The sequence below is a fragment of the Onychostruthus taczanowskii genome, unplaced genomic scaffold (genome assembly GCF_017590055.1).
Source record: "Onychostruthus taczanowskii isolate IOZ18803 unplaced genomic scaffold, ASM1759005v1 scaffold53, whole genome shotgun sequence".
NCBI classification, from domain to species: Eukaryota; Metazoa; Chordata; class Aves; order Passeriformes; family Passeridae; genus Onychostruthus; species Onychostruthus taczanowskii.
Window position 1 is genome coordinate 4,986,299 of NW_024502902.1, and position 27,698 is coordinate 5,013,996.

General features: G+C 39.2%; 1 protein-coding gene across 4 annotated transcripts in view; it reads left to right on the forward strand.

The window, feature by feature from the left end:
- Positions 1 to 27,698, forward strand: part of LARGE1 (LARGE xylosyl- and glucuronyltransferase 1) — a 272,087-nt gene that overhangs the window by 192,132 nt on the left and 52,257 nt on the right. For all 4 annotated transcript variants that reach the window (XM_041416690.1, XM_041416691.1, XM_041416689.1 and 1 more), the window contains one exon: positions 18,949 to 19,053. In XM_041416690.1, coding sequence (XP_041272624.1) covers positions 18,949 to 19,053 — 105 coding nt within the window. The remainder of the gene's footprint in view (positions 1 to 18,948; positions 19,054 to 27,698) is intronic.

Consider the following 27,698-nt stretch of genomic DNA (forward strand, 5'->3'; position numbering starts at 1 on the left):
ACAGGAGCTTCAGTCTGTTTGCTTTTTAATTAAAAATTAAGTTTTCAGCTGTGTCTTTTCATCATCAGAATTTTCTGTCACCTTAAAATGAAGGCACTGGCATTGTCTTTTAAATTATGGAGCACTGACCAACGAGGGGAGTTCAGCTTCGGGTATACATTAATCTTCTTAACTACTCTTGTCAACCTGACTGTCCAGCCTGCTGTGGTTTCAGTATTCCTGTTTGCTGTCCCTCCTCTGTCTATCCACCAATATGTATAAAACGTCAATATGATCTCTCCGTGCTTGCTAATTACTGAATTCTGTATTCTTTGTGTTCTGACATGTGACAAAACACTTCCCAAGGTCGTGTCTGACATTAATGAATTGGTGCAGAGAGCTTTTTCTTTGCCATTTTGTTACCAGAACTTGGAGTTGAAAGCAGCTTTGCTGGGGGAGTGACTTTACTCCCTCCGGGAAAGTATTGTGTGTCTTTTTTTTTTCTTTTAACTTCACTGATATGCAGAAGATCTAAAAAGTTAATCCTTTAAGCAGAGATGAACTAATTTGCAATCTTAGCAACTATTTAGATTCTTCTGTTGAAACAAAGAAAGAGGTTCACAATTTATACACATTAACATTGTCACAGTGTATTGGCAAACTTTGTGGCTCGTGAAATAAATTGATAAAAATCCATAGAAGGATTGAGAAGGAGAAGAGCAGTTCCACCAAGTGGAACAGCAGGGATCTGAGCTCTGCTTCCCAGCACTGCCACAGACATAAGCAGGCACTTTGCTGCCTCTGCAGTCCTGGGTTGTTTCTGGGTTCCTTTCTCCATCCCATTCTGTCTTGCCTAGCCTTTACAAGGGGGGTGTGTGTGTGTAGAGGCCCTAGTTCTGGGTAAGCTCCCCCCATCCAAATAAATTGCTCACAGGAATAAATATTTTCCTTACTGAGCCCTTTTTACACTGGGAATTCATAGTTCTGTCTGATTTATCTCATGTTTAGCCTCAGTGGAATAATTGCTGAAGATCTACTGTGAATACGTGAAGTCGTAGCTGTCTGGTTTCATTGTGGTTTCTGAGGTGCCATTTTCAGTACACCTGAATGATAGCTGTCAGACACTTTTAGAGGGCAAGTACTACCATTTTCTGTGAAATTGAACATCTAGGGCCGCACACGATTCTGGTACTTTCTCCTTGCAGAGTTTCTCCCCATGAAAACATCACATTAGATGTACTCTCAGTGATCAAACAGCAATATACACATCCTGCTATGCTATTCTGGTAGCATTTCCAAAATCGTGGTTGGATTCGTTTTCACTTGAAAAGTGAAAGTTGTCAGTTTTAGTTTAGCTTGCTCTTCTAAGGAGCTAAACTTGGCCCATTCTGGATTAGAATTCATGAGGCCCAGTTTCCCAAATGGCAAAGCCTCTCCTACACAGCGTGTGCTCCATGGAGCGTGCCTTGGCCACAGGGTGCCTTGCCAGCAATTCTGTTCTTGGTCTGACAACTTCCCTCACTGACTTGCCTGGAATGGGAAAGTGGGAGGTTGCTAATCAGCAGCAAAGACCAGCAGCTGGTGTTTTTATGAGAAAATATACAAAACCCAGAAAATACATGAGAAACACTTCATTCTTCTGTAGTATAAATTTACCGAGCCAAATTCTAACCTGCTACAAGTTGGAATGGCTCCATTTGAGATAAAAGGAGTCATGCTTGCTGTGTCTGAATATTTACTCCTTCAAGTCAATTTGTGAGGGTCAAATGGAGGGCCTTCATTCCCTGTCACACAGACTCACACCACTGAATCACTTTATCAGGACTCACAGCAGGGGCTATTACTGACATATAAGACCACCCTGTTAAGTTTCTTTTATTCAGTTGCCCTTTAAAGCCAGAAGTGGTGGCAAGTTTTGAGGACTTGACAGTACTGGTGTTCACTGGAGCACCCTTGACAGATATCATCCAAGGACACACATGCCTGTGCAGCAGAACACATCAAATTTTAATGCAGACCCAGAGACATAAGATACAGTTCCATTGCTCAGTTATGGTCTACAGTACAAATTGGAGCTGATAAATGGAAACAAATCTGAGAAGAGAGCAAATTCCTTGTGCAAAGGGATGGGGACAAGAGATTTTCTAGTGTCAAGTGCAGCTTGAACTTAATGTTCAAAGCTACTGCAACATGCTGTAAAGTGGCATATTCTTCAGAACAGTTCACTAAAAAAAATTTTTAAATCAGTGAACTAAGTTATGTACTGAACTAAGTCTAAAGTTTTGAATCAAATTAGTTAATCTGCAAAAAGTGATTGACGTATTCTTAAAGTCTTTATTACCCACAATAACCTTAAAAACTTTCTCACAAGCCTCTGTGGTTATCAGCTCCCCAGCAAATTAACTGTACCACAGTCGTGTCTTCCTGTAGGTACTGATTAGCCTAATCAAAGCAAACATATATAAAGGAGGAATTTTTCTCCCCTTTCCAGTCAAATATGACCCACTTACCACTCTTATTCAGGAGTATGTCTCAATCTGTTACCATGGAAATCATTTGATGTCACAAATATGAGATTTTAGAACCAGTTAATATGTCAGGCAGGTAGACCAAGACTAATTACAAAGGAGAAAAATTAATTTTAACACACATGCATTTATTGACAGTAAGTAATGATGGGAAAGGAAATTAAGCAGCAGCTCATGATTGTTAAGTGGTCCAGAAGAAATACATCAAACTTTTTATGAAAGCTGCTGTAAGTATTTAAATTACTTTTGGATTATACTGTGGAAACATTTTAATATGTGCAGTATCATACACCTTGGAGCTTACAAGAGACCTTCACTCTATAATTCTTAGGTAGAAATAATTTCCATTAGCAGTTTCATATGCTTGTTTCCATATTTTTCCCCCTCCCTGGTACATTTTATTGTTACAGGAATATTTATAGTGTTAGTTTCTCTCTCATTCACAGTGACTTACTAATAGGGTACATCCAGGAATTATTAGAATTATTAAAAGACTCCTTTTTTGTTAACATTGTTCAGCAGGGTTGATCTAGTTTCTGCTGCATATGGGCATATGCATATGTATAGGAGCAAAAACTCACTGAAATTTCTGAGTGTTAGGTCTTGGTTTTTATTGCATATGTATTCACACAGACTGTTCATTTAATGACTATTCACATAGAACCTTTATTAACTGGTTTTGCTGATTTTGAGAGTAAAGAATCCATAGGCTGTTTCTCAAACAGTAGAGTTGAAAAGACATTATTATAAAAATTTATAATATTTGTTTTATCTAACTTTCCCTTTTTTTCCCTTTGGAAAATTATTTATTTTACCCTCCATGCAGCACAAGTAATAAAAAAGTTTAGCTGGAGGTAGGTTCTTCATCTTAGCTGTCATTTGGTGATATTATGACAAGGTTTCTTAGACCTAAAAATCAATTCACAATACTTTACTCTTTGATGTATCTGTAATGGCTTTGTAAAAAAAAAAAAAAAATTTTTTTTTTTTTTTTTTTTTTTTTTTTTTTTTTTTTTTACTTTTTTGTTATGGCTTGCAATTAAATGGAAAAAAAAAAAAAAAAGGATTGATTTGCTTTCTGCTATAAGAAGTAGACATCCAGTATGAAAAATGACAACACCTTTCTCTTCTGAAGAGAGATAGTAAGGATTTGCATTAATGACCAACACAGTTCTTCCCCACTGGGATTTCTTCCAGCCAAGATACTAGTCCAAATAGAAAGAAATAGCTTGAAGTCATTCCATCCTAGCTGACAGTGGCTAGAGAATTAAGTCTAAATCCTTGCATTTTATCCACCAGTAGATTATTCCATTCAATTCTGCAGCCAATTTAAGTCAAACCAAGTTCAGATGTTCATTACTCAAAACAGTTTTCTAAATGTGACTTTAAAAAACATTTTCAAAAAAACATTAACATTTCTCTCCAAGCTCAACCACGACTTCAGATGTTCTTCAGTGCAGTCCATAAAAACACTAGGCACCTGTCTCTCAGCTCTCCTTTCCTAGGTTTGCTGTGTCTCATAGTTGCTGATGGGGGCAATGAGAGACAGAGAATATTTTGGATCTAATGGCCTTAACTGAGCAACCCTGCAATGTCGGTTCTCTGGTACTGCAGAGAAGAAATCTCAGGAAGAGCTACGTCTTAAATTTGGTGGGTTTTCCTCTTGCAGGTTTCAGGGGTCAAAAAATCCTTTGTTCTTCACACACTTAGAAGCAAGGTTTCCTTACTTTCCATTGCTTCTGTTAAACAAGAACATGACAATCTCTTTTCTTCCTGAGAGTCCTCTAGCAGAATGCTAATGTTGAGTAAGAGCTCATTGAAGTGACTGTCAGCTTTACTTTAAGAAGAATTCCTGTGTGTAAACCTCTCATATCGTGGAGGGACACTACCTTTCTGGTCTGGAAGCTGTCCTTTTTCCAGTCATGCATTTGCCTGATGTTGCAGCCATCTTGGCTGGAGGAGAAAAGTATGCAAGGAGATAACTTTCAAGGTAGTTCGATTTATCCTAATGCTCTTGCCAGTGAGTCACTGCTGTTTTGATCATTTTTGGTTTTGAACTACAGACTCAATAGATTGTAAGAAGCAAAAGAAGGGAAGTGTTTTTCTCTCTTGCAGCAATTTAGAAAATGATTTTCATGTTTCATCTACACAAAGATGATTTAATTAAATACTTTAATCCTGGCCACAGATAATTTGTGTAGTGGTTCAGTGAGAGAAGTTCAGTATTGTCTTGTCATAGAGCGTTTACTTAATCCTGTCGTACCTGCTCGATAATTACTCTCTCAGATCTGTCCTTGCGTTTGCTACAAAATTAGCTTAGAGGACTTGGAGGAAAAGAGGAGGGAAAACATCCTTCAAATTAGTTAATAATTTATGATTGCTCTTGAGTCAGCCCTCATTCAGTCTTTCTGAGGGGTGAACCTCCCCATCTGTCATGAAATGAAATAACATAAGTACTTTTCAGTTTCTAGAGCTGGTCAGAATCTGATAATGATATATAAGTCTTTTCTCCACTTCCAAAACTGATAATGATCTCTTTTTAATGCCTTTTGTGTCTTAAGTCATAAACATAAAGTTAAGTTCACTCACATAAATATTTCTTTCTTTTAGTGCAGACATACTCACACAATTCACTTCCTTGCAACATTGGTCTTGTAAGCTTAAATGGAAAAATGTTTATTTTCCTTTCATGGAAAGACAGGAGCTGACTTGATCTTTATGTGGTGATAAAAAATGGAAGGTTGTCCCAGAATGTGAGCTATGCCTTGGAGTTTGTTTCCTCATGCAATTAATGGGCTAAGTGAAAGAATAAGAGCTTTAAATTCAATCAGAAGGTCATGTCTTACCATAGAAGGACAGAAACTAGCATTTCACATGTTATAGAGGGGGTCTTGTGTTCTGCTCTTTTTTGTTACTTTGAGTAAGTAAGTACCACTGAAAATGATCCTTACATTTCTTATTTCAATTTGCAAAGCACAATTGGCCATCTGTATCTTACAGCATTGAACACAGAGAGAAAATCTTACAAATTAGACAGAAAACAGTCTTGTCAAGAAGAAGTTTGTTTCTGAAAACGCTTAGGGCATGATGGGAAGCAAGTGTAGGTCCAAGCTAAAAGTAGTGCTAATGAAGTGTGGAGTTAAGAAATGACCCGGGGAGTCACTTATGACACTGTAATAGAAAGTGATTGAAAGTGGATGGATTACAATACTAGTTAATTAGGATACACTTGAAAAAAACAGTCCATGCACAGATGATACTGCATGAGTTATTCAGAGTCACCTACATTATCTTTTGGTTGTGAAGAGTACATCCTAAGCAGGTCTGTCTAGGACTACACAGTTGGATTTTATGAGTGACTATGATGTTTGTGCACCTTCAGGAAAGAATCATGGAGAAGGAAGATCAGTTCTGCATTCTAAAAGGGCAGAGGTGGAAACTGAAGTGAAATACTGAAGGGAGCCTTGCAACAAATCTGCCCTCAGTGCTCCCAAAGGATTTACCTTTTCTAGAGATTAGAAGAGATTATCTGTAAACGTTCCATTTGCTGGAAGCTTTTGGAGCCATAAACTGATGTCCTGACAATTTTGTTTGGATTGATTTAAGAAATTATTGCTATCATCTCTTCAGTATTTTTCCATGAACGAAATGAACAGGCTTTATGGGGACTTACTGTCCCTCTCAATCTCCATACAGCCATTGTAGAGGAGCAGTGGAGAGGGCTGCAGCTAACCCAGATAGCTGGACACCGAGATGAACTGGGTGGGCAGTAACTCCTGCCGTGGGGGTAGTTTCACAAATTAGTGTGCTTGTTTCTGCAGCATTTATGTGACTGAGGTCTGAATTAATTCTCACAGTGTTAAGTCCAATGGAAATAAAGATTTCATCACTATGTTTAACTGCATATGAGGAAGATCTTACTGATCTTCCTCATATGCAGCGAAAATTGTTTTGTATACCACTCTATCATTGTTTTTTTGACTTACTGCCTTTCTAATCTGCAAATGCGTATATAAACTTCTGGTTTTTAGTTCTTGAAAGGCAATCAATTTGTAATTTGCTAAAATATTAAATATGTTTCTACTGTAATTTGTATTTATTATGGTGCTTAATGGCTATGCAGCATGACTGACAAAAGATTGTATCAGTTTCCACTACATGGAACTATGAACCAATAAAGAGTCTGGTCTGACATGTCATTATCTGATGAGTGAGGGACTTCTTTTTTTCCTACCTGAGAAAGACTGAGAGGAAGCCCTTTGTTTTGTAATTTATTTCTCATTGAGCATAGAAGAACCTTATGATACAGATAAGCTGTGAATAGTTTACTTATCCCTATCTCATACATTTATTCCCTTTTTTAAGAGCAGGTACATTGTGCTGTCTGACATTTGTGCTTATGAGGGAGTGAGTTAGCTAGTCCATTTTAGAGATTTCAGTTTTAATTTTGTTTTCCATCTCATCCTTAAACAGGTGAAGAGGAAAATAAGTAAATAGAAATTTCTTGCTATTTGACTTGCTGTTTTTACCCTTTTGATTGCAAAATTTATTGAGATGCAAGATAGATTCAAAATTCATAACAGCATTTTACCACTTCATAAAGCAGACATTGCTTACACTTCATGCATTAGTAGGGATTAAGGGGATTAGCAGATACCAGAGCTCCCTGCCCTTTGCATGCTTTCCTGCTGCAATTGCACACTTGGCTTCTTGCTTCTTGATGTCCTCAGAATTCTTAATTCTTTCATCCATCTCTCTCATTTTACTGTGGAAATATGAGGGTTTTTCAATATTGAGATGATAATTTTGATTCTTTAGTATTTTTGAATGAATGCTTGAGTGCTAAACCTTGCTATAAAAGTCACTTTAAAAAAAGCAGTAAAATCAGGCTGGGATTTAAAAAGGGATGCTGTTGTTTAAATTTAAATCTAGGTGGAGTTCCTATACATAATTAATAAAGAAGTTCACAAAAGTTTTTCCAAGCTGCTGGTAGGCACCTTATTTTTAACCACTCGGGCATTTTAAGTTCTGCTGCTGTGCCTGCCTACAGATGCTGTTGTTTTGCTGAAGCTCAGCAAATGCTATCTATTTACAGCCTAAATCCATTTTACATCTTGCCTCTCCTGCACATAACCTTTTAGAAGGTCCACACAAGTCGACCTCATTACAGGGGATGAGTTTGTGGGGTTTGTGGAGTGCTAGTGTGGTGTTTTCCATACTAATGTAGGGGAAGGAGAACAAGGAGGGAGGGGCCTGTGTGAGAAGTTGGAGTGATGCTTTTTCATAGATCCAATTGACATGTGGGGCACTCTGCAGTCTGACCAGGTGCAGAGCCCTTCAGCTTCCAGGAGGAGAACCAGAAAGACCTTTCTGAACATTAGGACCGGTAGACTTCTGCCCTCTTCTTGCTTTTTATCATATAATGTCAGTGTTATCCAGTGAGCAAGCTCCCAGCAATGGACTCTGGGTCTCTCCCCATCTGTCTCACTAAATGCCATTTGGAGCAAGTGCCTTTTCATTTGACAATAAAATCAATGAATGAAATATTAGAAGCTTGAACGATACGATGTGCAGAATACATTATGGGCCTTGTGTTTCAGTGGACAGCAAGTCTTGCCCTTCTTCCTGTTATCACCAACAGATCTACTTAATGAAACTGGTGCCTTCTGCTCATCTCTCACCTGCTTGCCTTTGGACTTCAACTCTTTTGCAACAATTCAAAGACTCTCTGACTCAGGGCTGTGTGATAAAATTCTTTATTTCCTGTGCGGTGTTGGCCTCACATTTTTCATCTGTTTGTCTTATTTAAAACCAGACCTGCACTAACTAAATAATTAAACAATGGAGAGGGAGAGGGAACTTAAGCTGATTTTCATAACACTTATTTTTATCCCTTTACTTAGTTGAGATAGCCTTCTTCCTCTTTGCTCGAAGATTCTTCAGAACAGCAGGAATCACTCATTACTAAGCCAATAAACAGGGACAAAAAGGAAATATGAGTGCTGCTGATACAGACTTGTGTTAAACATCTGAAAACCACTGGTACTATCCACAGAGTGATCTGCAAAAGACTGAAGAATGGGGGGTTTATTGCTTTTACCAAGCCTTACTGGATTCTGCACAGGAATATTAACCATTTTGTAGTCATGCTAGCAAAATGTGTCATATGTATAGTAACCAGCCATAAACTAAGAAAGTAAACTAGCTAATGCTTTCTAGCAATCCACAATGCATCCTACACAATTTATTCTTGGAGCTGAAGGTACTGAGCTCAATGTGAGCTCAAGATGGCTACATAATTTTACCTCTGCACCTGTCATGACTCTGTAGTATTGGACGTGCTGAAAACTGAGCCAATCAAATTTATGGTTTCACAAGTTGGGTTCACAAGTAAACATATTTTCAGCAAGAGAACATCTCAACCACTTTACCTTTAAATCCAGATGTCTCCAGAGTACAGGCCGAAAGACAGAGAAGCACGTAGAGAAAGGATGGTTGTTTTCAAATTTAAGGCCAATTGTCTGCACGTTTATTAGTTATTTGCAGTGGTCTATCTCTTGCTGAGAAAATAACTTAAGAACTCTTCTGTTTTCCAAGTTGCTTTTTTCTTCTTCTCCACTGCCTGAGTTCAGAATCCTATTTAGGGAGGCTGCAGCGTACCGGAGACATGACCTGTCTCTGATTGCACAGCCAGTCAACATAAGAACAAGGAACAGATCCCAAGACTCTTGAGCTGATCACTAAAGCATGAGATGTCTGATACAGCCACTGTTTTCTAGCATCTGGCAGAAGCATCTCTTACTCTGTAGACTCAAGACGCAAAACAGCAAGTTGCTGTTTGGTATCAGAGCTCTGTCCTATTTCCTGATACAGGTTTAATTATGCTTAATCATTAGGTATGAACAAATATTTGCTGTGTCACCTTACTGTCTCATACTCCTGATGCATAAATAATTCTTAGCAGCAGTGTTTGTGAGCTCTAACCTGTCTTGAAGCCAGTAATTAAAAGGATAAAGTGAGCTGTTTGCACAAACCAATTGTCAGTGTAGTAAGTGCCCTTAATATCATTGGCAAGAAGCGCTAGGCAGGTAGCATCATCTTATTGCAGTCTGTGTCTACTGAAGAGACAACTCCTTAATTTTCATCTGGAAGAATTTGCAGAGGGTGGTAAAGCCACATAGCCAAAGGGAAATGCAAACCATGTTTATTTTTTAACAGAACTGAACCCAACAGAGGGGAAAAATAATGTCAACATAGTTGGATTTCAACACCACATACTACAACTTGGCAACCTTTTTCACATGAAGTGGATGACTATATCCATTTTCTTTTTTTTTTTTTTTTTCTGATTTGTTCTGAGTTTTTTAATTGTCACTAGAAAACCAACCCTTTTAATTTTGTTCATCTTAGACAGAGTGGGTTCTCCCTCTGCTTCTGCATTTTGGATTTTCTCGATTCTCGGGGAAAGTACTTGTGATATGTACACTGATTTCTCACTTAAAAATATTCTTGGTGTGTTAATTGATTTAAAAGATTTGATCCTTTTAAATAAAAAGAAAGGGGGGCTAATATCTTGCTGTTATTGCATGATAACTGCCCAAAAGCATATGAAGTAGGAAGCTGTGCACAGTTTCCTTAAGCAGTCTTTGGAATATTAGAAAGCTCTTACTCTCTTTCTCTAATTCCTTGCTAGCAAAGTTTACTATTCCAACAACCTCAGACAACAATCACTGAAATCTGATGAAGAGTAGTGATGCAGTGATGTGGTGAAAATGAGGGACGAACAGACAACTTCAACCCTCTGTTACCTGGTGCAAATATGAGTTAAGATCATTCAGCTAACATCACTACTGAAAAATGCAGCTGCCTGAACGTCAAGAGGAAAGTGATGACACATGCCTGGAATCCCAAGGGATGTACCCAAAGTAAATCTATGTCAGGGCAGCACATAGCATTCAGAGATGTGGCAAGGAAAAACTCAGCCATCAGTGGACGCAATGAGCTGACAGCTGCTCGAAGGTGAGCTGAGGGTGGATTTCGGAGTGATTACTGGCAGTGACACTTTAGGCACTAGGCTCGCATTAGGGACAGACTCTCGGTGTCTAAAATTGGTGCTCTGGGTCTCACAAGGGCACCTGTTCCTAGATGACCACTCACCTCCCCAGTGACCTTGGAAGTGTCACTCCATCACCATGAGCCTCAGTTTCTCCTGCTGTAGTTCTCCCTAATGAAGTGCTGCTACTGAAAGGCATCCCATCAGAGCCTTATTGATCACACACTGCGTCCTGCTACTTGGCTCCCTGTGTCTGAGACATGTTTCACTGATGGGCTTTGTGCCAACAAAAATGTGCCTATCAGGACCTTATCCTCTGTAAAATTGATGCATTTAAGACAGGCAGAGTCATAGTGCATGAATAGTTACTCTCCTGCTCTTCACAGTTTTATTGCATTATCTTTGGCAGCAAAAAAAAAAAAAAAAGCATTTTTGGTTCAGTGATTGCTTATTCCTTCATAGCCCAAATTCAAGCAGTGGTTTTAATACCTTGTGTATTCCTGAAATTCTGGACCCTTTCTCTCAAATCAATACTGAATATTAGAAGGGGTGGATTTGAATTGACTTTGTTCACAAAGATGTTTTGCTACTTTCAGAGAAAGAAATTTTCAGTTTTACAAGATTGTGGTGTTTTATATTGAATAAATCAAAAATTTAAAAGGAGACCATTATAAGGGAAAAGTCACTGGTGTGAACAAAAAAAGTAAGGTGTGTAGTCAGAGCAGTGGATACATCTTGCTGACCTCCTGCAGCCTGGTTAGAAAAGAGTATTTACCAGCAGGAAAAGGTTCATGTTAAGTCTCCTATTGCTTAATAGATGTCTGTTGTTAATTAGACATCAGTTTTACTGCTGGGACAATTTGTAGTATAAACAGTGACATCAAAACTGAGGTGAGGAAGGACTGGCTCAGCAGCCCATGTAGCTGGTATGGGCCTCTTTTCTGCTCAAGCTCACAATTGCACAACCATTTCATTCTTCTCCAAACTCCATGCCAGAGCATTTCATGACAATGTGTTGGGCATGTCACAGAATGGGTCCAGGTTGGAAGGGACCACAGAAAACCTAAAGAAGTTTTGTTGCAAAATGAAAGGGTTTTTTTCTACACTTACTCTCTTGTACTCAGCTGCTGAGAATCCATTTCACTGAAATTCTGCAGATGAAAGTGCTGTGAACATTAATGATATATTTACTAGCTTTGCTGGGGTTTGCTGGACTTCTCACTGTCCTCTTAATTTTTCTAACCAGCTCCTTGGAGGACACCAGAAGATGAGTGGAAACCCCATATATTTTCTTCTCTTGATTGATTTCATTCTTTCATCTTTCCTTATGAAGATGAATCAGATCTAGGTCTTCACCCCAACTTTTCTCAATCCAGTTCTATATACTTCATCCTCTTGATCACCTTTTATGTATGCCTTTTGAATCCTCCCTCCGACCACATACAGAATGTTTGTCATCTTTCTCTCTGTACAGACTGCTGCCAAGTTATTTTTCTTCTCCAGTCTGAGTTGCTTTAACTTCTTTTGTGCTTGTCACATCACCATCTCTGAGCACATCCCAGAAGTCAGCTGATAACACTGCTTTACATCTTTGTTTCAGCCTTGCCAGAGTTTGCCTTTATTCCTTTCACTTGCTCTTTTCTCTTCCATTGAGTCAACCTGGCTCATCTTGACTTTCTCTGCCCTTGGTTTATTGTATCTACCTCTGCCTTATTTGTCTGCCATCCATTCTTATTGGGTATTCACTGCCTGTATCCTCTATTCTTCTCCTGGCACCAGTGTACTATGTACATGATGCTCTGTGGAGCCATCCTCTACTCTTCTGAGCCAGTCCTGCTGTACCTTCAGTGAGCTTCACCTTGGCCTCCTTCTCATGCAGCCTGTGCCTTATAACTGTGCAGTTTCTCTCCTTGAGTATTTAGTCCACTAAGAAGGAGAAATGATTGCTGGGGAACAGCAACGTGCTTAATGCAAATGAGTTATCAATCAAAAAAAGTTTAACTTTTGCAGGAGGCAATTTTCCCTGAAGCTTCATATTTCCATATGTAATAAAGAAGTTGTTCACAGCAGAAACTATATATTTGCACACACTTATCTGTACATATTTATGCATGTATATATGTATGTGCATGTGAATGTGAGCATACAAATAAAATGCCCATATCTGTCACATGTTTGCACACCTGTGAAATGAATGCACAGTAGAGGTTAAAGTATTCAATTCTGCTGAACACAGTGTATCCTGTACCATACAAGTGTATGAGAGTGTCAGACTATTTTTAGGGTCTGGCACACTTGTGTTATAGAGCATCCACAAAGTTTCGTGTGTGTATTGGACATTGGATTCATGGTAAAATTTCTAAAAAAAAATTATAGAGGGAAGTCCTAAGGGTTTTTGTGCTTGAAATAAATTTTCAGAGGTAAATCAGGGCATTTGTTGCATGAGAAGACAGAGTCTCTTTTAGGAATGGGAGAAGACATGGCAGTAGAAGAGTGGAATGAGCCTGGGAGCAAGAAAAAAAACATGCATTTATATAGACAGTGCAAGAATTGCAAAGGGCAGTGATAGTGAGAATGAAGAACTTGAACTTGACAGTGATCTGAAGAGGTAGATGAGAGATGTGGCAGGAAAAGTGAAATATTGTGGAAGCCACTTATTTTGTATGAACCCATATATGGTCAGGGGCAGGAAGGCCATCAAGAAAGGGTCAGTCACTCAGGAAAGACTTAATATGAAGTGCAACATATCCAGCTGGTATTAGTCTGCTTAAGTACACTAATTTCATTGAAATCATGCTGATTTATACCGGCTGAGGATGTGGCCTCACCCATTTCAGAAAGGAAGGCTGTGTTATGCAGATGTTTAAAGGCTAAAGAAAAATAAATCAGAAGGAGGAAAGAGGCAAGATTTTAACTCTGAATCATGCAGAAAATAACTCTGCTTTTTTACACCAGTATAGATTCAACTAGTCCTGACAGTGTTCATCAGGCTTGGTACTGACCAATTTAGAATATTTCCAGCATTCAGAATATGTATGTTTTCTTCTCTTCCCTTCTGTCAGTTTTTTATTCTCTATTTCTATGTCTCATTTTGGAAGCAGAATGCTGCAGTTCTGAATCCTGCCAAGCTTGAATCTTAAATTTTTGTTGAGTCCTTCTCCTCTCTTTCAGCTTACACTGAAGACATGTACAGCTTTGGCAGTATTTGGCTGTAGCTCCAGCACTCGTGTCTGTATTAAATTTCTAATTATCTAAATCATGGCTGTTAGAGTAGTTAGAAGTAGCAAGACAGAGTTCTGCTCTGTTCTACTTTAATAGTCTCCACAGTGTAGAAATTTCTTACTTATTATGTTTTTAGAGGCTGAAAACTACTTTGCACTTGATTTTAAATTCGAAGGCTTCTACCAAATACAACTAAACCTTGCAAATCCAACAACAAGGAGAACTGAGCTGAAACAGATCTTTTCAAAGCTCCCCTTTGGCCATGGGCAATCAGGTGACACCCCAGCTCTTCCTTCCCCTTTAATATGCCTTCTTATTTTCCACTTTCTGGAAACAGTCTGATGTCCTGAGAGTGCAATTCACACAAAGTGTTAGCAGTGGGTCCAGTGCTCTTACTTTAATTGCAGTGGAGTCATGTAAAAGCCACTATAGGTTTAAAAGAAAAAAAAAAGCTTCCACTAAAGAAGATGTTGAAAGTACCTGTAATAACTGTAATTTTTTACTACTATTTTTATTGTTTTTTATAGAAAAACACATCAAGGCAAGAGCTGAGGTTAAGGTCCTGTGTATTAAGCTGTAGACAAGATGAAATCCTCTAAAACTGGGAAAATAATAGGGCAGAATAGGAAAACATTGTTCACAGGCACCAAGACTGGCACCAAGAAAAAGCAGCAGATAGATACCCAACCCAACATAAAAAATAGCTGATACTCCTTCAGATGTGTCATGTGCCATGAGTCACCGTATTCAGAGGACCGATATTAAGAAGAGCCACCATACAGCTGCACTGTTGTGCTTTGTGTTGCACAGTTGCTCCTCCCTGCTGCTGGAGACCACTCCGTGCTGGATGGAGCTTCAGCCTGCCACATGCTGCTGCTCTTACCCTTTCTGTAGAAAGTAGCACACACTTACTAAGTCTGAGGACTTACATTTGTAACACATGAGACAGGCAAAATGGAAGAGGGGTAAAGTTTTTTTCAGGGAGAATTGAGCAAGAGGCTGTTCAGTGTCAGCCAAGAAATCAGTGTCACAGCTGGGAGCTGAGTTAAGGTCTGGAGTCCCCTTCAGTGTCTGAGTTACGGCATAATGCTTTCCCCTCCGTTAGCCACCATTTTGCTTCTGTGAAGCAAAAGCAGAATTGAAGGCACTGAGTTGTCAAGTTCAGAAGTGTCTGTTTTTCCATGGAAACCTCTTCCCAGCAACAGCCAAGCTTCTCATCGTGCAGGAGCTGTCAGACAGCTGTTCTGTGCAAAATGCTGTAGCTGCAGCTGCTTTCTGGAGGAGTCTCAACCCACAGCCAGGCAGCACATAGCCCCATTCCCAGCAATCCATCTGTAACTCTGCCTGCCCAGGAATTTTTCACAGTGGTCATGCCAGAATCATAGCCTTGTTTTCTCTTGTCTGGCTGTTAGTGGTGATGTATGAAGAAGTAAGAAAGACAGCTTAATTTTCATAACCTAACTTGTGCCTGGAGTAACAGAGAGTGAGAGGAGTGCACTTAATCATAACTGCAGGACCAGAACAGAAGATGATAGAGCTTTTGCTGTTAGTTGTGGTGTTTTATTATAATAACTCTTAGGAAGAAGAAACTGGCAGCTCAGAATGCTGAAAGGTTCAAATCCATTACGGCAGGCACTGTGTTCTCATCTGCTGGGAGAATAGTTCACATAACTCTTTGATGCTTGCCTTTTCCAAAACACCGTGCTGGGAGGGAACTCTAGTCCATCCTGTCCAGAAAACCTGAATTCAGACTGAGATATGATCAGAGGTGAAGTGAACCTGGTGATATTTCCTGCAGAAATGTGAGCACCTTGCAGGGGAGGTACAAAGGGTGGCAGAGGGACAGGCTGGTCGCGATCAGAGAGCTGTTCAATGTGCCAGCTTGACACCCTGCATCCCTTCAGCCAGTGGCTCATGTCTGTAACTTTGTGATGCACTTGAAAAAGTAAATAACTAAATGAAATAGCTGGTACAGGACAGATATTCTCACAATGACTCTTTAAAAAACAAAAATTCATTAAAGCACTGAGTGAAAGCTTTTGAGTGAATTTTTAGTTGGTTTTAGTTGGAAAGACACAACTTCAGATTTTTTTTGTTCGAACTTTGAGATACATGGAATAATGTGGTCTATAGGGTACATATGCATTTTGATTATGTGTCACATTGTTTTATATTACCTAACATGAGGATGGTTGTACATTCTTAGATGTTATTTTGATATCTTCAGATAAAAATATTTGGGGAATGTCTTCCGGAAAATATTTCTGATTTTCTTTTTTCTGTATTGATTCAGAGTGAAAACCTTTTTGGAAACATTAATATTTGCTATGCAGCTGAGGTCTGGTTTTCTGGATTACTTCTGCCTCAAGATCACAGAGACAATGTAAAGCGAAATAAAATATATTCTTTGGCAGAGACAGCAACACTATTCCAGCCTAGAGAAAATAGAAATATAACTAGAGAAGATGGAAAGCATATCTCCATAATTTTCTCCAAGGTGGCTTGGGAGACAAGCTATCACATCTGCCTAATAGGCTTTTAGGCACCAGTAAGAGTTACAACAGCCTGACAAGTTGCATAATGCTCTACCCTAGGACAGTGTATGAATGTGTGCCCATTCCCAGGCCATTGCAAGAACAAACCAGAGCGTGTTAGCTCATACATTTTACTGTGTGTTTGTGACAAGCTAAAAGGGCATGTACAGGCAGTTATTCCAGCTCAGTTCATACACAGTAAGTCACATTATCTGATCCATGTATCTGAGCCTTAAAGCTTACATGATGTTAATTTCTGCCTTCGTCTGTGTCCCATATGAAACCTCAATGAATACTGGTGAAAGTGAGATGTTTTTTCTTGTGTCATTAAAAATAAAGTGAAAATACAGAAAGAAATTTTGCAACTACAGTAAATACATGCCAACATAATTTCCTGAACCTTTTTTAGTTTATCTTGGCATAAGAAATAATAATTGAGAAATAAGTATTTCAGGGGTAAGTTATTAGAACTGAGATTTTGGACTTGTACATGAGAAATTAAAACCATTGACAAGCATTAAGGTTTGTTCATTTTTTCCCTATCCATTGTTTTAAAGGCTGAAGTCTGTAGTATGTTGGGAAATCCATGAGACTAAAATAATGAAAGCAGATTGATGCTCCATGGTAAAGAAGGTATCTGCTTCTTGCAAATGGACTTCTGACATTTCTTTTGATGGTGGCTGTACTACCCTGAGAAGGATCTGTGGACTGCTGAGTTGTGAAATGTGCTGGTAGATTATGGGCAGGGTCAGTCTCTTCCTAGCAACTGTGCCAACCCATTCCAGCCCAGCTGCATCTGCATTTTCTGTTGGTTTGTTTTTTTTATTTCTCCTCATCCCTTATTAGCTGATGTTTCTTATCTTGATTTATTCTACTTCATCTATAAGGGAGTGGCTATAAACAGGCAGACTTCCAGCTTGGAGTCAACAGGTGTTGGTTTAAATAGTGTCCTTCAGCCTCTTTTTGCCTTAGGCTCCATTCAGCCAGTTGAGCTCCCTTTCATATTTCCTCACAGTATATCTATTGTGATGTCTGATGTGCTCTCCAGTGTGTTCCAGGTGTCTCATAGGTTGAGAGATGCTGTCGTTTACCTGTATGAACAGAGTTGCTTAGGATATGTTAGCTTCTGGCTTGTAATTTCCTTTGTTTGCTTGTGCATTGCACTCTGTTAGTATTACCAGTTTTCAGTAGCACCAATGGGTCTTTGATATGATCCCTTTGCTCTCTCCCAGATTTTCCACCTTCTTAAAAAATTATTTATGGGATCTAATCTGAAAAATTGTAATCTCTCAGAGTTATTTTTAGATTTATTTCCATTCACTCCTTGAATGCTTTCATAGTGCTCTGGCTTAGGTTTTTTTTTAATATACCTTGGCCAATCACTGCTGCTCACACTCTTTGAAACAGCATTCAAGACACATTGGGGTTACTGACATTCCACTGAATTACAGATACCACAGGAGAGTACTGCAAGCACCTTTCAAGCCAATTATAAAATGGAGTTAATCATATCTGCCTTTATGTCTTGTTCTCAGCCCAACCTTGTGTTGGACCATACTGAAATAGCTGTGGTTCTATGTAAGCAACATACAATGATCATCTCAGGCTTGCAGCGCACTGCTGTGACCATACACACAATTTTATGAGCATAGCTGGGATTTGAAAATGAGCCCACAAAGTATGATCCTTAATTGCTTTCTCAAAAGGCTGCAAAATAATTTCCAGTGCTAGTCTCAATGCCCTCACTGAGCATGTCCCTCTTTCAAAGCACCATTCCTTTTCCTTTCTCTGGATCCAAATGCAGTTCTCCCCTTCCCTCCATTCTCCGTTACCACAGCATCCTTTCAATCACTTCTCTTATTTACATTTTATATACCACATTTTAGGATACCTAATTAAGTCCTTATCTATACAAACATTCATTTCTTGGTTGATTTTTGAGCAGTGCAAACCTTCTAGACACATTTAGTTTAAAATACATTTTACTTTAGCTGAAGCCAGCTGCTAATCAATGCAAGATAAACTGAAATAAAACTGAAGTCATAATTTCTATGTAGCATTCTACACAGGCTCACCTAAATTACTTCTAAATTACTCTCTTAAATTAAAACAGTGCAACTTTCTTATGTAGGTAAACTTTGCAAATCCAGTATTTTTTGAAGCAAAAGGGATAATATGTGTCACTCTTTTTTCTCAGTCACTCTTTGTGACATTGAGCTTTGTTCTTCAATTATGTTATCTCCATCAGAGTATGAACAGGTCTTCATATTAGATGATCATTTTACCAACACTTAATTCTCACTAGGAGGATTCGCCATCATTGTGTTCCAAAATCAAGCAGCATTCAGATTTGTCTGGATGACATATTTCTGTCAGCATGACAAAGGATCCCACAGTGTTTAATTACTCAGGCTAGCCAGGGAAGAAGGGAAGAAATGAGCCATGCTGAATTTGCTGTGCCAAGCCTCCTTGTCATTTACATAAACTGGTTTATTCTGAAGGCATGGAAGGAAGGCAGCGCCCCATCTTCTGCCTTCTTCCACTGGTTGTTCCTCTCCAGATTTCCTGTGTGTTTTCCATTTATTGATTGTCTTATATCTTATGATATTCTTGCAATTTGCTCATTTTCCAGGGCAGCAAGTTCTTGGCTTGGTGGAGAACCAGAGTGATTGGTATTTGGGCAATCTCTGGAAGAACCATCGGCCCTGGCCAGCGCTTGGGAGGGGCTACAACACAGGTAGGACCTGAGGGTTTGCTTTGAATTAATACCTGCAGTCAGTCTCCTGGTATAGAGAGTATGAGATGTGATAATTTGCACCTCCTTTCCTAAGCTACAGCTAAATTTTTCTTTCTAAAAAGGAAAAATGATGCAATGCAATGCATTTTGGAATTTCCGGTTTTCTCTAAATAGTGTTAGAAAAGATTGTGTGACGTCCTTTGGGGAGGAACAGAGCTTTTCAGCAATCTGACAGGTCCTCAGCACATCTCCTACAAGATTTCTGTCCACGATAACTCATATATAGGCCCAGCAAGAGGGAATGAATAGGAGTTGATAATTTTCTGTAGAGAACTAAATGGTATCACAAAATGTTAGCCCAATAAAGATAATAAGCCCTGCAGGACACCAACAGGGTCATAATTGTCCTAATAAAATGCAAGCTACTGGCCATCAGTTTCTGCTGCCATGAGAAAGATATAAAGGCACTAGATCAGAGAATGTATTAGGTTACAAGAGACAGGTCTTCTCACTGATTTGTGTTTGGTATGTGAGAAAACATATCAGGTGCATGAAGAACACACATATACACCTAAATCATTTCAATGCAGGCCTTTAAATGCTGATGCAGTGAGTTAGGTTCTCTCTCTCTCTTTGTAACAAAAGGGCAGAACAGATGGTGAAGCCTCCACTTGGAACAGATGAGTCCATTTAAATATCCCTGCACTATCAGGAAATTACTCACCATAAAAGTGATTTTGCTTCACAGAAATATATTGGATTAAATTATACAGACTAACTAGAAAAAGGACTGAACAAGTTGTATGGTTGGGTCATCTTATTTCTATATTCCTATGTATATTTGTGGGAATCCCGCTAATTTTTGTGAATTCATATTTTAGTGTCTGCAGAGCATCTCTGTTCTCTGGAAACGTTCAAAAGAATAGCCTAACAGAACACAGATTGGTGTGGAAACAAGATCTTGGCAGAATAGGTTTGTTTCCTATGTCTTCTTTGCCAGAATTGCAAATAGAAAGGCTAGGTCTGCCCACCCCTGTTCCCCAGCCCCCGCAAAGCATGAGACGGAGATAAGTTTCATGGATTTTTCCTGAAATCTGAAAGCTTATGTTATGAGCAATTCAACTTGTTGGTGTCAATTCAGTTCGCTGTTACACCACCAAGCAGTATCTTTCGTTCTGCTGAGAGATGACCACCTTCTATAGCTACCTTCTTTCTGCTGTAGATTTGCTTTTTCCTTTCTGCCATTTTAATGCTGGCAGAGAGAAATCTGGCACAACCACATAAGATCAGAATAATGCAGTAATGTATGGTGGGTAGTATAAAATACATATATTTATATCTAAAATGCTAACGTTAAAAAAAATTCTGTGAGGCTTTAACTTACGTCATGTTAACTTACTCTTCCAAATGGGAATTCGGAAGAGTATCTGGTATTCCAAATAGGAATACCAAATGTCAGTATATCACATAAACCTTACACTGAAAGCAAAAATAATCAAATATCTGCTGTCCTTCACATACACTGCATGTGTTTATTCTTGTATTAATACATACCTATCAAGCCATGCAAAATCCCATAATCCTGCACAAGATTTTATTTTCCTCACAATTTCTTTTTTCACACAACTTTCCTTGTAGTTATAAAAGCTCTTTTTTTAGAAAGAAACCAGAAGGTAGATAATGTATGGAAGATTGACAAGTGATCATAAGAAGTGGAACGTTGTTTTTTCAAGGATGTGGAACGAGAGGTCACTGAGTGAAACAGTGCAACATCTGAGAAGTAGGAGACGAGGTTATTGACAGAATCAGCACCCTTTAATATAAATTCCTTGATTGAATTAGTTGTTTGCCTCAGTAATCTAGCAGAGACTGAAGTTATACATTTCTCAGGGAAGATGAAACTGAGTCTTGTTTGATGTGTTTAGTAAATAAAAATAATTGACACTGAACGCAATGGTGTGGCCAAGGAGGACTCAGAAAACTAAAGCAGGGGGACACCAAAAAGAGAGGCAGTATCTCTAAGCAAAACACTCATGAAAGGCAGCGGTCCAGGAGGGGGAAGGCATGGAAATTCAGGTGCCTGGAGCCATACTTAGGAACTCCGAAATGGCCCCCAAACCCCTGAAACTTTAATGAGCTAAACAGAGCTGGATCAGGGGGAGGCTCTCAGACAGACTTTGCTCTTGCTCTTGGGAGAGTATTTACTACATACCTAGGATACAATCCTAAGAAAAGAGATTTTTATGTGATCCTCTTCATCCAGACCTAACTCTGGCAGATTTGATTTTGAAGCACCTCTCAAAGTCAAAAGTGTTCTACTGCTCCTCACCATTTCTGAAGATAATTTCTCTTTCACTCTTATCTTTCTATGCCTGAGCCTCTCTGGACAACCTGTAGGTTGGGGGAGTCCCAGAAGGCAGATGTATTAAAGGCAAAGGTCTGTTTGTTCCTTCTTCTCTGGTTCTTTAAACTCAATAAGCATTTGCACTCCTCTCTTCCTTGTATGCCCAGGACAGATCTCCTGACAGCCAATACAGATTTTCAAGGAAAGATGTTATTTGGTTGTTGTTCATTCTTCCTCATTTGCACAGGCAGATAATCCAAGTCATACTTTAGTCCATGATAATATAATTGTTGAAAAACCAGACCAAACCCAAAGTCAGATGATTTGATTAGTGTTTAAAGTGTTAAGTTAGAACCATTCTTTATTTGTGATTACATTCTCTCCTCAAGCATTTTAGACACAACTCCTTCTGTACCACAAAGGTTTCCAAATTTCTCCCTGTACTTTACTGGTAAACACTCAGTGAGCTGCTTAATCAAATGCCCTTTTTATGTAACATCCACTCCATGTTGATTGTCTGCACTGAGGTAACTCTTCCAGATTGCTCATACACTAATTCAGGTACAATTTCTTGCTCTCTAACTGTATTAACTACACTGACTAAACTGTGCTTTTGAAAGTATTGCTACACTATGATTTTTCTTTTTAAAGATGTTAAACTGACAGCTTCAGAGTTGCACTGTATAGTTTGACGTTCATTTCAGGAGTAACAGTCATCTTAGTCCTCAGAAAAGTATCTTATAAAAGCAATTCTAAACCTAAAAGGTTTTAGTAATTTTTTTTTTTTTTAGTACTTTTAGTCTGCCTTATACTTTCCATCATGGTGGAGAATAGCTTTTAAAAGCAGCATCTGGTGACTGTTAAGGCTTCTCACCACTTCTTCAGGGATTTGAATCACCCCTGTCTTCTCTGGCTTTAGTGCAGCAGAGCCAACTTCCATCAGCTGAAATTGGACCCCTGCCTGCCAAATGGAGCTTTGGGATAAATCTATAATTTGGTTCCTGTGGGTAATTTTAAAAAACTTTGGCCCTGGGGATTTCAGACTCCTAGAATACAGAAGCCCATACTGAGGATTTGAGGTTCATCTGAAATGCACTGCCTCAGTATAGCCACCGGAAACTATAAGGAGGTGTCTCAACAGCTTGAGCAGAGAATTCATCCTCCCACACTGGGAAATGTGACATTACCAGATTTGTGGATTGGGAACAGAAGGGAATGGCTAGCACCTAGCGATTACTAGGCTATGTGTGTACTGTGCCTTATTACTCCTGTGTTTGCAATGACTGGAAGAGTGCTAGAATAAATCTCTCTCCTTTGTTGTTTCCCTGCAAAAAAAAGACCTGTGGAAGTGGAATTGGAAATTGAAAGCATGTGTTACGTCATTTTTTGCATAATATTTAACAAAGTTGAGTGATGACAGACAAGCACAGAACAGACTGTTTATATGAAATAAGCCTGGATCACATCTTGTGCTCCTTCATGATGATGCTGTGCATCTTCAGTACAGAAAACAAATGACTGGTGAAGCAGTGCAGAGTGGGCTGCTGGTAGTCATGGCACTGCCAGTGGTCCTGCTCAAGAAACCTGGTAGCAGTTTTCAGCCGAGCTCCACAGGCTTCTGCTCATGACATTGCAGTAATTGTACTCGTGTATGTTGGCTGCTTGAGAGAAGAGGATGTTGTCAAATTGTCTCAGTGAATGAAGAAATCAGAAAAGTCATGGTTTATAGACCTTTTAAACCCACCATCGTGGCCTGACCAAGCTTAGCCATGCCCCCTCTAATGCCATTGCAATAATCCTGTCTCCCATTAGTTCAAACATTTGTCATGTTTGGTAATGGAAGTGCTGTCATTAGGGTTGGATCAAAGTACAGGAGCCATTGCAAACAGATGAAAAATGCATTTTAATTGATAAAAAGACAATGTCCAACACTGATGACAAGTCAAAAAGCAGCATTTTCTTCATCTACTTAGGTTCACACTGTGCCAGTTTTTTGGATTAGATTATTCTTCCATTAAGACACTGTGAGTTTACTCAGTGTATACCATTCTCATTGCAAAGCATGGTGATACACATGAGCTTTATACATGTAGAGGTGTCTTTGAAGTACAAATACTGTGCACATTGTCCAGGTAGCAGTTTAGGAATGCCAGCCTATGGTTGCTTTTAGTCTCAACAGGAAATATCAGTCTGTTTGTGTCAAATGTGGGAAGCTGAAGTGATAATTCTGCTTTTTGATGACCACATCCGTATCTTTGTTGTTTATAATCTGTAGCTTACACTTAAAAATAAGCTATCTTAGAGGTGACTATCCTCAAAGTATAGCTTCATTTCAGGTCTTTCTCACGTACTTTCTAAAGCATGTGATGTACTGAGAACTTATTTACATCATGTTTGACATTTCTGAAATGAGGGTCAATATGTATTTGATTTTGAAAATGATGTCTCTAGTTTGAGAGGCCTATCCATGTAGTAAAGACATTACTGTGGCTGAGTTAGTCTGATGTTCATGGCATTCTCTCAGATACCTCCTCTACTCCTTAGCAATTGAATCTCTCAGCCCCCACAAAAACTGTTTTTAGAAAACACCACCAGACTTGCTTTGAAACACTGAAAACATTTTTCTTGTAGGAAACCTGTGATTAAAAAAAAGATGGCATCTAGACAGTCTATACCAGATTCTAGTTGTATTGGAGTAAATAAAATTTATTTCTTTTTAGTTGATTAGATTGTCCTCGTTTTGGGAGTTTTATTGGTCTGACCTGAGCCCATACTGTAAAGTTCTCCATGTAATGACATAAATCAGGCATTTAGATGTAGTATTCCAATGTAACGATTAAAAAAATCATCTTGAAGTGTTTTATTTTTAGCTTGATCAAGGCAGTTCTTTATGTGAACATATATACCTTGATCAGTAATTATGTTGTCCAGCAGTCTGAAGTGCCCACTTTATTGTAGAGGGACAATCATTAGCAGGTTAAATTTGGATGAAAGACTTGCACATAAAAGCTTAGTAAAGGCATCCAGGTGTCTACACTGAGAACAAAACCTTCTATTATATGATGGGAGAAGCCCAGACAAATGCACAGTGATTGTAAAACCAGTACGTTTTCTTCTGAAGTGCAAGTTCACTTTCCAGTTTCTCATTGTGCTAATAAAAGTGATTGTGGAAAGACAGTTCCTTTTTGTAGAGACAGAGACAGCAGTTTTAGCCACAGTCCCGAAACAAAGAAAAGAGACATCGCAGTTGGACTCCTTCTTTGGACTCTTAATAGGAAGCTTTCTGCCTGTCACAGAAAGTAGCAGAGTGACTAAGATGTCTTTCTACCCCGTGACGAAGTCATTTCCACTAAGAGAGTGCCAACAAAACCAGTTGGATTTGGTCATAGTCAGATCATTCTCTTAGGTGCTAGGGCAACCTAGCATTTCATGTTAGGGCAAACTAAGTTCAGGACAAACCTTTCCCCTTTAAAAAAATACCAAGAGACTTTGAAAGAGAAGAATTTGCAAAACTGAGTGGACAAAAATCTCAGAAGAAGCGGCTTATTTCTTGCCTTTCCACATTGTCTTGTCTTTATGTTCAGCTACGTCCTGGCTTTAATTGTTTGTGCTGTAGCTCCTCTGCCTTCCCCTCTGCACCAATATTTGTCAAAGTGAGCTCAGGGGAGGAGCGGAGCACTGCAGTACACTCTATATGCAGATCATCTCTACACAGTTGTTCTCACGAAAGTCACAGACAGTGAAAAGAGAAGTTTTCCCCAAGTAGGACTGTTGAATTGTAGACAATTTAGATCAGAAAAGATCTCCCGAGGTCTTTTGGTCCTCTGAAAGTCAGCTCAGGTTGCTCAGGGCCTCTTCCAGCTGAGTTTCAAGTGTCTTCATGGATACCTCTCAGAGCAGCCTGCTCCTGTATTCAGCCACTATTTTTCTATTCAGTGAAAAATAAAAGTAAAAATTCATAATATGTAATTAGATTTTCCTTTGCTGCAGTATGTGACTGTTACCTTTCATTCTGTCTCTGTGCATCTGTTAGAAAAGTGTTGCTCCATTAAGTAGTTTTAAAAACCAACAGGAGATCCCTCAGTCTTCTCTTCTCCAGGCTGAAGAAGGCCAGTTCTCCCAGCTTCTCCTTAAGAATGCCAGGCCCATGACAATTTGGGTTGCTCTCTGATGGATTTACTTCAGCATGTCAGGGTATTTATTTGACCTAGGAATCCAAAACAGTGCTTCAGGTGTGGTCAGGTGGTGTCTTACAAGTGCTGAGCCAAGAGTGGTAATCACTTACCATGACCTGAGGGCTAATATAGCCCAACACGTGGAATATTGCCCCAAGGTCGCACTGCTGGCTCATATTCAACTTGCTGTCCACCCAGTCTCTTAGAACTTCTCCTGGAAATCTCCTTTCTAACCACCTGTCCTCCAGCATGTACTCTCCATTCAGGAATAGTACCATTCAGGATTTTTTGTAGAATTTTAGGAGCTTTCTCTTACCCACTTGTCCAGTCAAGGATCCTGCATAGCTGCCCATCCCCAGGGAATTAGGCCACAGCCCGCAATGTGGTGTCACATGTTACATTGCCTAGGACACATTCTATCCCATTTCCAGCTCATTAATCTGAATGCTTACCAGTATCAGGCTCAGTACCGACTCCTGTGGAATACCCCCTGTAACTGAGCACCATCTGGGTGTTTTATTGCTGAACACAACCCTCCAGGCTTGGCAGTCTAACTTTGCAAGCTTCTTACCCAAACTGTACCCCAGTTTGGCTATATGAGCATGATAAACAGCTCCTTAGGCAAATCCCTGTATTTTTGTTGTGAACCTAATCCTTTTCTCTGTTACTAGAAAATAAGTTGGTGTGAAGGAGGGATTATGTTTCCTGTTTTTTTTTTTTTTTTTTTAAATGCTGTAGTTAATTTCCAGGCTTGTTCATTGTGTGCTGCTGCTTTCGTTCCCCTAATCCATTTCTTAGAATGTTCTATTCCTCCTCTGTTACTAGAAAATAAGTGGGTGTGAAGGAGGGATTATGTTTCCTGGTTTTTTTTTTTTTTTAAATGCTGTAGTTAATTTCCAGGCTTGTTCATTGTGTGCTGCTGCTTTCGTTCCCCTAATCCATTTCTTAGAATGTTCTATTCCTCCTGAATCTCACTCAGTCAATAAACTGCCCATTAAAGTGGGGGAAAGGCAGGGGGAAGTTTTCTGCTTTTTTCTGAATACAAAACTCCAAACCTCTTTGTCATCCAAACAGAAGGAAATACCTTTCAGGTCGTTCAGCCCTGAACCACATCTCCTCCTTTGTTGGTGAGATGTTGAGTGAACACCAGGCCCAGAAAAGCTGTGACGGGTTCTTGCTCACTGTGCCCATTGTTACAATTACCCTTGTGGACTACACTTAATATTAGAAACTGCTTTTGAAAGCTCTTCTCCACCGTGATGGAAAGTGTAAGGCAGACACTGTGAAGACTAAAAGCCAGCCAAAATAATTAGCACCTGTGCAGGCTGCTTTTTCCCTCTTCACATAGTCCCAAGTGGAAACCTTGTAAAATTGTTGGTATTTTGACCCCTATTGAATATGATGCCTTTGAGAGGATCAAAACCAAAAAGCCAAACATAATTTAAAGCAGTGGTCCCTGTTACCATTCACTTTTTACTGCTTGGTGTGGAAGAATAAAACATAGATAAGTATCACGAATAAGGTCCAGATCTGATATAAATGCCTGATTCTTACCTTAAAGAGACTTAAGCTGATTTACAAGAGCTAAGGATTAAGAAACAGTTTCTTTTTTCTTTTAAAGGTAGGTGGTTCTTTGGTAGAGAGTCCAAGATAAATTACTTTTGGAAGGCATACTTGCTTGCAACAGGGTAAATAGTCAGCAAATTTCAGCAAACTTCCTCAGTTTTTATCCATGTGGGATCCCTTTTTCCAAACATGCCTGCACACAGAGATCCAATGACTGGACCTCCTGCACAGTAACCCTGTAGTCTGTATTATTGTGTGATTCCTCTTCAGCACAGCTCACCCAAAGTCCAGTTCCTCTGCCTTTTTGTAGAGTTGTGACGCTCACTCACAGTTCTGTGTTTTGAGGCACTGACATGAAGAATTCTACATTCAGGAAGAAGTAAGAGATGCATGACAATCAGTCCAGGATGGATAATTAGATGAACTCCAGGTTTGTTATGATTGACAAAATGCTTTATGTGATCATTGGATGTACAACCAGAGTCATTTCAAGTATGAGTACAGGAGATGCATTTGTTTTGTATGAGATGGAAGCTTTTTACTCCTGTCATACCTGATGT